A 9,920-nucleotide genomic window follows, 5' to 3' on the forward strand; every position below is an offset into this window, starting at 1 on the left:
GGCGAAAGTTTATGAGGTAATCTTTTAATTTGTTATCTTTATTCTTTTTTTCTAGTGAAGTTTTTGTATTGTCTTTACTTGTGGATACAGATTAATAGATCGAACCATATAAATATTGTGTCCTCTTGTTGTTTTCTCTTTTTTCTTTTTATTTCATTATTCTCCTTGCCTGTTGCAATAGCTATCATGTTTGAATTAATCCCGACATGTAGCTTGCAGGAACTAGTCCACATCTTAGTGCATAATAAATCATAAATTTTACATATAACACCTTTAAAAACTTAATTATGAAACATAAGTTAGTCTTATTTATGATTTCAAAGTAGCCCCGGAATGCTAAGAACATCGGCTTGTCTAAACTTAGATTAGAAATTTTACGGTTGAGACCCTAGATAATTTAAACATTGAACATAAGTAAGTCCTGCCAGCTTTGAACCAGTCTCGGCGCTTGGGTTGCTGGGACTAGTTCAAACACTACATTAGGAATTTTACAAGTTCGTTCCTACATCACTCAAAATTTAAAACAAAATTAATGTTATTAATTTCGGCTAGCCAGCCCTCTCATTACTGGGATTATTTCCAACTTAATAGATGAACGTTACATTTAACTCCTCATCAAATGTCAATACTCTAAGACTCAATATTGTCAAAGGCATTTTTCTTTTTTCTTCCTCTTGAGAGAGAATGATGGCCATATCTATACCATATTCCTTGCATGAAATAGCACCTTGCTGATCTCCCCCTTTTAGTCATATCCTGCATTGCAGTCCACATCGTTTAAAATGATTTCCATTTGCGTGATCACCGGATTTGCTAATGCAAGATAATATATTGAACTTGATATCAAAAAGAATATATATTGCCGGATTTGCAAAAACTAATTTCACAATTCATTTTTGCGTGTTTAAGTTTTTTCATGATGTTTTTCTTATTTTTCACCTAATAGCCCGAGAGGGAGAGGGAGAGGGAGAGGGAGAGGGAGAGAGACTTCTATAGTGGGTTACACCGTGACAGTTCTTATGCTATGGCCATGACCAAGAATAAGATACTGGGGGACCACTACTGATGGTCTTAATCTTCTACTCTCCATTTAGTTTCAGAGATTAGCCTACAAATTACACACATAAATACACACACAAAGCATCCATATTATTTATAAAAGTAACCAAATCATACGACTCATATCTATGCTCTAATTGAGCTTACAAGGAAATCTGTCCAAAGAAAATAAAAGGCAGAAGAGTTAGAATCCATTCAGTTTATCTTACATCACTCTTCCATATATCATGCTGCACCTCTACTTTCTTCCAAGCACCACTAGGATTCCTATAGCTTGCAAACCACATATAATACATAGGTTTACTTGATACATATAGATTACGTGATACGCATGAAGCAGCAGAAGTATTGAGTTAGCCTGTAATCTGAATAAACCTCCCCTGAACCTTCTTCTCTTGATCCTTGGGCACAGTCACTGTAAGAACTCCATTCTCAAGGACCGCCTTCATGCGCTCAATACTTGCATTTGGTGGTAGTTTCACACTACGAAGGAACTTTTCAGCGCTCCGCTCGATATGGTGCCACTTCTCACCCTTCTCTTCACTATCTTTAGTCCTTTGCCCACTTATCTTCAGGATCTTCTCTTCTTCTACTTCTATCTTTACTTCATCCTTCTTCACTCCGGGGAGGTCAGTTATAAAGACATGAGCATCATGAGTTTCCTTCCAATCCGTACTGGCAGCAGTAAAGGATGAGACTGCGGCGAAAGGCATCACGCTGGCAAGGGAGAAACCTTCAAGGGAATCCCATATGTCAATAGAGATGGGAGGCTCAGTGTTAGTGGTTTTTGCGGACTTTCGACCAAACAAGCTAGAGAGGGACATGCTGTCTTAGAAATTGTACGCAAGCTAGTTGCAGAGCAGCAGATGGGATGATCCTACATGGTTAGCCAAGGGAAATAGCTGATCTATTTATAGGGCGGAGACGTTATAGGGATCAAAACTTCATGAGTAGTTTCTAGGAATTTCTTGGCTTTGCTTCTGATACTTCAGATGAAGCTTGCCATTCATCCTTTTTCTGTACAATATAGACCATGGAATATCAAGGCAAATGACGATTCCTTTAGTTAAAGTAAAGAATAATGTTTTTTTGATGAAAAAGTAAAGAATAATGTCACGTTCAACAGTAGCATAAATCGTTCTTTTCCCAAAAAAAGGGGGGAAACGAAAATAAGCATTGTTTTATCCATATTATGCATATCATTGTATTGTTGCTCCTTGATCTTGATAGGAGAACTATAAAGAAATTTTCATCATGTCATTAAACAATGGTTTTTTTTTTTTCATGAACTCAATTCTCTTATTACTCATCAGATCTCTTTATTTTTCTTCCATAATTTTCTCGTGCAATAACCCTCACTAAGAAAATTTCGTGAATAATCACTAGAAATATGTGACATCCAAAGAATAAAAAATATGAGAGACGGTACATTATGTCCCTTCAGATTTTCCTTTGCTGGAAGGGGATACGCCTCTTCTGGAAGTTCTTTCTCAGGTAGGCCCTCTTTTTGCAGAGGAATTAGAACCCACACACTTGAGATTCCCATTCCCTGGAAGTAAATAGCAAATCAAGGGGCACCATTCATCTTTAAAAGTTCTCCATGGAGCAAATGTTACTCTTGAGGAGTGAGAATCTGGCAAAAGAGCTTGAGATTTAAGTTTAGAATATTAATATGCTTTGGCGATAGAGGGAATAATGCTATTCCCCACTCATATAATGCAACTTTACTGATGTGAATATGTCTTTTTTGGTTGGGGATTTCGCGTGAAACAATATGGATGCTAATTCAGAAACAAATTAACTGAAACGTGCAAGATATATTAAGTTGTTTTTGGGAAGTCCTCGGGGTGGAAATCAGTTGGTGGACAAGAAAATCACTGACAAAGCAAAGCCATCATAGTTTTTCTTTTCTTTTTTTATGAAATCATTCATTGAAAAAGTATGCATAGATATGTTTCTATGTATGACTACCATTTTTAGGATCAATGCAGAAATTTTCTTTTAATCAAAAAAAAAAAATCAAAAAATCGATTTACAATGACGAGACAAATCAAGAGTGGAGTTCTAAGTTTCTGAAAGTTCTGACAATATTGGCATCCAGCCTTGTGAACGTGAAGCTCCATGATGAGAGTGCATCAGCTCCCTTCTTTAAAGAGATTTAGATACAACACTCAGCTGTATTTGAGAAACCATAACCCCTACAAATCTAGACATGTCAATCTATGTGCGCACATGTATCTAAATATTAATTCCAAGCATAAAATGTTCCCAACTTAGTACCTTGTTCTAATTATAGTTTCCTGAACTTACTGTAAACTTGATCAACCTACTTCTTAGTGTTACAATGATATATTCTCTACTTCATTGGTATCTTTTTTCCCTGCGTTCCTTCAAACTTCAATTTGCGACTGCTCTGCAGTTAACTGGATCAATAGTATCGCCACATCTTCCCTGCAACAGACAATTAGGATTTGTAACAAATATATGCTCATTAACTGAAAACTCCTTCAATTCATTGATAATGTCTGTACAGAAAATATATCTCACGTTTGTTACAACTAGATAATAAGATTTCCGCACTCATTGCCCTATTCTCGCCTAAAGGAATCAAAGTCCATTACAACGTTGGACTCTTAGCCCTGAATTAGCTCCACATTCCTTGTCTCAGTAACTAGCTCCATAATTAGTTTGAAATTATTGCTTTCCAATACGATCTGCTGATTTCCATGGTATACTATAGCCAAGGTCATGAACTTTCTAAAGTCCATGCCTAAAATTACAGCAGAGTATGCTGGACCATGAGTGCAAGAATATTATTCATCTGCAAGGATAGAGAATGATTAGTCTAATGTCTGTATAATCTTGATAACAGTTAATGAAGCAAAAAATATATTCTTTTCCATTTGCATAGTCTATATATTTGCTCTATTTATTGTCCAAATATCGCACATATCCAACAGCAAGCATGTATTATAGATAGTAACAACTAATAACATTTGTAGTAACTCATATCCAAAGAAGTATATCCTACAATTTCATGCTGCTGATAGGAGTATGAGGGAAACTCTAGTCCAATTTGCATCTATGTTTCAAATGCAATCGGACTGCCTAAGCTCAAGGAGCCAGGTTCCAAATCTCACTACAGAAAAATGGGCCTTTTCCGGCATTTTTTTATGGCCTTTACCAACCCTTTTTAAAAAGCGTCGGTTTTTTCTATAGGATTACGACGACGCTTTTAAGCGTCATCTATTCCTGAGATTTATCGACGCTAAATTAAAGCGTCGGCAAAGTTTGGTGCGGTATCCTTTTTTTCCAACGCTTCTTCCAAGCATCGGGAAAAAAGAGTCGGAAAAGGCCGATTTTCCTGTAGTGTCTGCATGCCATTATCAAATGGAAACAATATATATATATATATATATATATATATATATATATATATATATATATATATATATATATATATATATATATATATATATATATATATCCAAATATATTTTTTTGAATATAAGGAGAGGGGCAAAAGCCCATCCAATTTATTGGATAGAGTTATTTACAAGAAAGAAGTAGGATAGAAGGAAGAAGTCACTACAAGAACATCTGGCATTGCCGGCACTTTTTAAGATTTGTCAGCAATGGAGGCACCCTTTGTCCCTTTTACAAAGCTATTTGGAAGGCCATGGTTCCAGAAAAAGCATAGGTTTTTATGTAATTGGCCTTAAAAAATAAATTGTGGAAAAAGTATTGGTTAAGAAGGGCTAGGTGGTAAGCAATGGATGTCCACAATATAGAGCTAGATCCAAGTCCACAACACCACTTTATTAGGTACACTTTCACAAAAAATATTTATCACTCTCTCAAAATTTATCTTAATCTAAAAGTATGGCCCTCTAATCTTCAATTAGAAAGGCACGGGATAGCACTTTGTTGGTAGATATAGTATGAAAGAAACTCACGTATTTTTCTCAAAAAAAGCTCATCAATTCATGCGGTGTTATGCAAAACTATCCAAGCTTTCAAAATTTGGGATTGCATCTACCCAATTAAATTGAAGAGTGGCCATAAGAAGCTTATATCTATTTTGTCCCCTCTAATGACAAATCCTCAATGAACTATCCTATACTCCCTCTATGTCTTCCTCTTCACCTATCTCTATACATAATCTGATTCATTAATAAAACTTGGGGGAAGTGTCTCACTTCCTACATCATAGTTCAAAAAAAAAAAAACACTTATATCCAAATTAGCAAGAAGGCTTATTCTACAACCTAACTCTCATTGGGCCTCTATCATAAAAACGAAGTATAGATTTGAGGAAAACTTGCCGATCTATGATCTACCTAATTAAGAACGCCTCTTCCCTATTTAGAAACTAGTAGCTAAAGCCAGAAAGGTTGTTGCTTTTTTTAATTGGCAATAGGTTATGGCAGCTCCATGAATGTGTTAACTAAGCCTTGGCTTTTCCGCACCCCAATCTCAAAGACAGCTATACCGATGAATCAAGAACACGTTACTTTAAACCCTACTATTTAACATTTTCTATGGCAAGTGGGATCACGATCTAGTCAGCCAACATTTTTCTTTATTGCTAAAGAGATCCTTCAGACTCTATATGTTATTCATAAAAATTGATTCAAAGCAAAGCATTAAAATAAAAGTTTTATTATTTAGTAAATTTTATTAAAAAAATCCTCAAAATATCTATCCAAGCTCTTCAAATCGAAGAAAGGAGGCTAAGAAAACAATACCATTTTCATTCATAATAGTGGTCGATAAATAATTGACGGCCATCATAGAGATGGAGAGAAGACAGAAGAAACAATGGTAGTAGGGCTGCCAACGGTATCTGGAGTTTCCATCAATGTCCTAATCCTAGCCTAACAATGAACAAAGAAAGAGGTATAGAAGGGAGCTAGACTATCCATCGACTTAGAGATTTGTGCTAATATTCCATAGCTGATGCCTGATGAAAGAAGGATATATAGGAAGGCAAGGTTGTTATTTAAGATCGATACACATGAAAATAATTTATTATCTTTTTAGGGATGTATGCTTGCGGGTCTCCTTTAGAAAGCATAGATGGTATTTTGTTTCCTACCTCTATGCCTATAACATGCCAAACGAATGCTCACTTATCAATAGTGTTATTATGTTAAGGTCCACCCTTTTGAATTTCCACAATAACTATAGATCCCTCATTAATGCTTTAATATTTTAAAATTTATTTTCTTGTATTTCTATAAAATATTTTAGACAGTTTATAGTCTTTATTTAGTGGATGGAGCTCGACTTCTTTCTCTTTTTGAGAAAAGAGAGAGAGAGAGAGAGTATGAGATAAATAACTATGAGTGGATTCTTTATGAGTAGTTTAGTTTTTCTAAGATCCATCCTTTAAACTTTGCAATCATTACACGTTGCATGAGAGTGTGAAATGAATAATGAATAATAGATCTTTTATAGCTATTTAATTTTTTAAAAGCTATGTAATTACACATTGCATGGAGAATGTGAAAAGAATAATTAATAATAGATCTTTTGTAACTATTTAATTATTCTAAAAGCTATTCTTCATATATGTATGTAGATGTTGTAATTATATGAATAATTAACAACAAATTTCCTTCTTATGGTTGAATTATTCTAAAAATTCATGAAATACTCGGAGGCCAAGGATCCACAAAGATATCTCAAATAATTGGGAAAAGACTAGATAGTATTAGTTATGGTTGTAGTCATGGTCATAGTCTCTCTTTATGAAACATGCACAATAAATAATGAGCAAGAGTTCGCCTATTACACATCTAGTAATAGTAAGATCCACCTTTTTAATTTTCTTGACAGATAGGGTAGAGAGCCTGTAATCTTCCTATGATATGAGTAATTACAAATAGGTCCTCCTTCGATCCTTTTATTATGACAAAGTCTCTTACTAAAGATAGCACATCTGAAATAAGCTAGTGTTAGCAGGTTCCTTGCTAGTTGTTGTGTGACCATCCTTCGTATATACTTTGTACAGAGATTAAGGTGTAAAAGTCTGGAGATTAAGATGTGAAAGTCTCCATGTGGTGCACGCGAAATAAAGATTTATTAATAGTCCTTCCTGGTTATTCAATTTTATTCATAGGTCTACCTACAGGGAAGATCTCTTGAGAGAAAGTCTACACCAGGTACTCCCCCACATGCACACACAGAGAAGAGATAGCCTACCTCCAAGTAGAAATGACAAGTAGTACACTACCTAGTAGAAGCCCATTTTACTCCAATCTAAATCAGTACTTGGCATGATATTCTGCATGTTTTGGTTGCCTGGCCTATAACCAGCCTTTGGAACACAATGACTTCAGCTAGACAGGTAAAAATATATATATAAGTAATATTGAAGACATAGGTCTGGAATTGCACACCATGGTTGTTAACTGGTCAGGCTATGCTAGGGTGATATGCACCATCAAAAATAATTGGCCTGACTCTAACCCTCTGCCAACTATTTAGCAGCCCATGCCTGCTTGCTTGTATGTATCTAATTCATGAACACAATGGGTTGGATTGCATAGGTAGAAATCGGGTCGCATTGGTGGATCAAATTCAAAATTACAAACCCAAAACTTAGGAGTTCAGAGTACGATAATGCAAATTGACTTCTCTAATGAATTTTGTGCAAATGATGTATGTCACAGTCACCCTTTGCTGAATAAGAAAAGTCGATATTAGAGAAAAGACCTTGAACATTACATTTTTATATAACTTATCCATTGTATTGAATTAGCTTTTATTTCAAATTTTGTAGCATAATTGGCAAATTACTTGAATTTTATTCGAATAAAAGTCCCCTTGGAAAATTCTTTATAATAAATCAACAAACCTAGTGTGCCCCATAACAAGTAACAACAGATGGCTTTGGTGATTTAAATGCCTGTGACATGAGTTATTAAAAGAAAACAATAATTGGTTGGTTGCTTTCAATTAATTAAATTGTTTATGTTATGATAAAGAAATGCCATAACTTTATCATCATACTAAAGTTTTTCTGATGCATATCATCACTCTATATCATAATTAAGGATGATATGTGATTTCAATATATTTAAATTCAATAGTTTCTTTTAGAGAAAATTGATACCAATCATAGTAGATATAGTTTCTTGTAAATTGATTATTTTATACAATATATGCACATGCATTGCACATGCCCTTGCCAGTTATTTCCAAAATTCATTTCACTTTATATTACATTTTCCCATGTCAACCATGACATGAAAGCGATAAACTTCAAACCTTTGAGAAAAAAAAGAGAGGCTTAAACACCTCTATTTACAACAGCCAGACTGTGGAAAGCATTTTCTAAATAAGTTTGTTGTAGAATTACTTTATTTTGCGAGATGAACTCTCTCTATCTCCATTTTTTTTGTCTAACAATAGAGAAAGGAATAACAGCAGGGTCAGCTCGACCCTTAGGCGACTGAGGTGGTCGCTTAAGGCCCAGGCCCAAAGAAGGCCCACCATAGAAAAGGCCTCAAAGACAAAACAAAAAGAAAAAATGCTCTTCTTAGTGAATTTGCCTTAGGCCAGTCCACTACAAGAAAGGCCTCCAAGACAAAATGGAAAGAAAAAAGGCCCCTCTTAGTGAGTTTGCCTTAGGCCTCCAAATGCATTGAGCCGCTCCTGAATAGCGGATAAGGATGTCTATGGACCTGCTCTAGGCAAAGCATATGTGCCATTTTAAGTAGGCCAGACTCCAAGAATCCTATCTAAAACAATATAAAACAAGGCTAGGAGGTCAAGTATATTGACATCTATGAGTGAGAGTGAGAGTGAGTGAGAGAGAGAGAGAGATGCATGCATGCTACCAAATGCTTGTAAACACCTGCAAATATCTATTTTATAAGTACTATTTTTGGAAAATTACTCTTTTGTAATGAGATGCACTCCTTTTTTTTTATGTTACACTCTAGCAATATTTAAAAAAAAAGGAGTGTTAATAGTGTGCTTGCATTTCATATAAAAGGTGGGTATATGCTACAACTATATGCATCAATGTCACTCTAGTTTGCCTTTTCATCATTTAAATTATAATGGTGAAAATATTTCAATCTTTCGATGGAAACAAAATGCAAGGCTACCTTTATAACTTTAATGGATAAAGCAAGGCATGCACTTCTCCAAATGTCTGGTGATCATCTAGAAGCATTATCTAAAAAAAAAATTAATTTTCAAGTCATGTCGAATTACTTTAGTTTGTCCCTTTTTCATTTTAAATTACAACAATGAAGGTATTTGAATATTTCAATGTAAACAAAAGTCATGGCCACCTCTATAGGATGTAATGCATAAAGCAATGGATACATAATAGCATATGTTTGAGTATATGCAAACATTATCTCTTACTCCTTTTTTTTTTATTTTACATTACAATGTTAAAAGCATTTGAACCTTTCAATAGAAATAAAAGCCATGATCATCTTTATAGACTATATATAATGCATATAACAAGCCTTGATCATCTCTTCAGTTACTTCTATTTCACAAGATACACTCATTTTCTTGTATTCTACTTTTTAATATATAGTACAAGAGAGAGAGACCTAGATGGAAGCATATTTTTTTATAAAAGACATATATATACTTCAATCGTGTGCATGATACGTTATTTTAGAAAAAGCACCTAGTTGATTTATATTTTAAACTACAATGTAACAAACTTAAACCTTTTCATAGCAAATGAAAAACCCTAACTATTGTTAATGTGTTGCAATGCTCAAGCAATTTATGCATGTTGCGACGTCAATACTGTTCTTAAGTACGCATATGCTGAAACCACTCTATTCTATGAAATACACTCATCTTGTTTCTATACCTCTTTC

General features: G+C 34.6%; 1 protein-coding gene across 1 annotated transcript; it reads right to left on the reverse strand.

Annotated features, from left to right (window-relative positions):
• Positions 1 to 1,128: 1,128 nt before the first annotated feature.
• Positions 1,129 to 2,040, reverse strand: LOC103706376 (18.1 kDa class I heat shock protein-like). The gene has a single exon (XM_008790451.4). It carries the CDS (start codon positions 1,881 to 1,883, stop codon positions 1,413 to 1,415), a length of 471 nt encoding a protein of 156 aa, XP_008788673.1. The 5' UTR covers positions 1,884 to 2,040; the 3' UTR covers positions 1,129 to 1,412.
• Between the last annotated feature and the right edge of the window lie 7,880 nt (positions 2,041 to 9,920).

This window comes from Phoenix dactylifera, chromosome 17, assembly GCF_009389715.1.
Source record: "Phoenix dactylifera cultivar Barhee BC4 chromosome 17, palm_55x_up_171113_PBpolish2nd_filt_p, whole genome shotgun sequence".
NCBI lineage: Eukaryota > Viridiplantae > Streptophyta > Magnoliopsida > Arecales > Arecaceae > Phoenix > Phoenix dactylifera.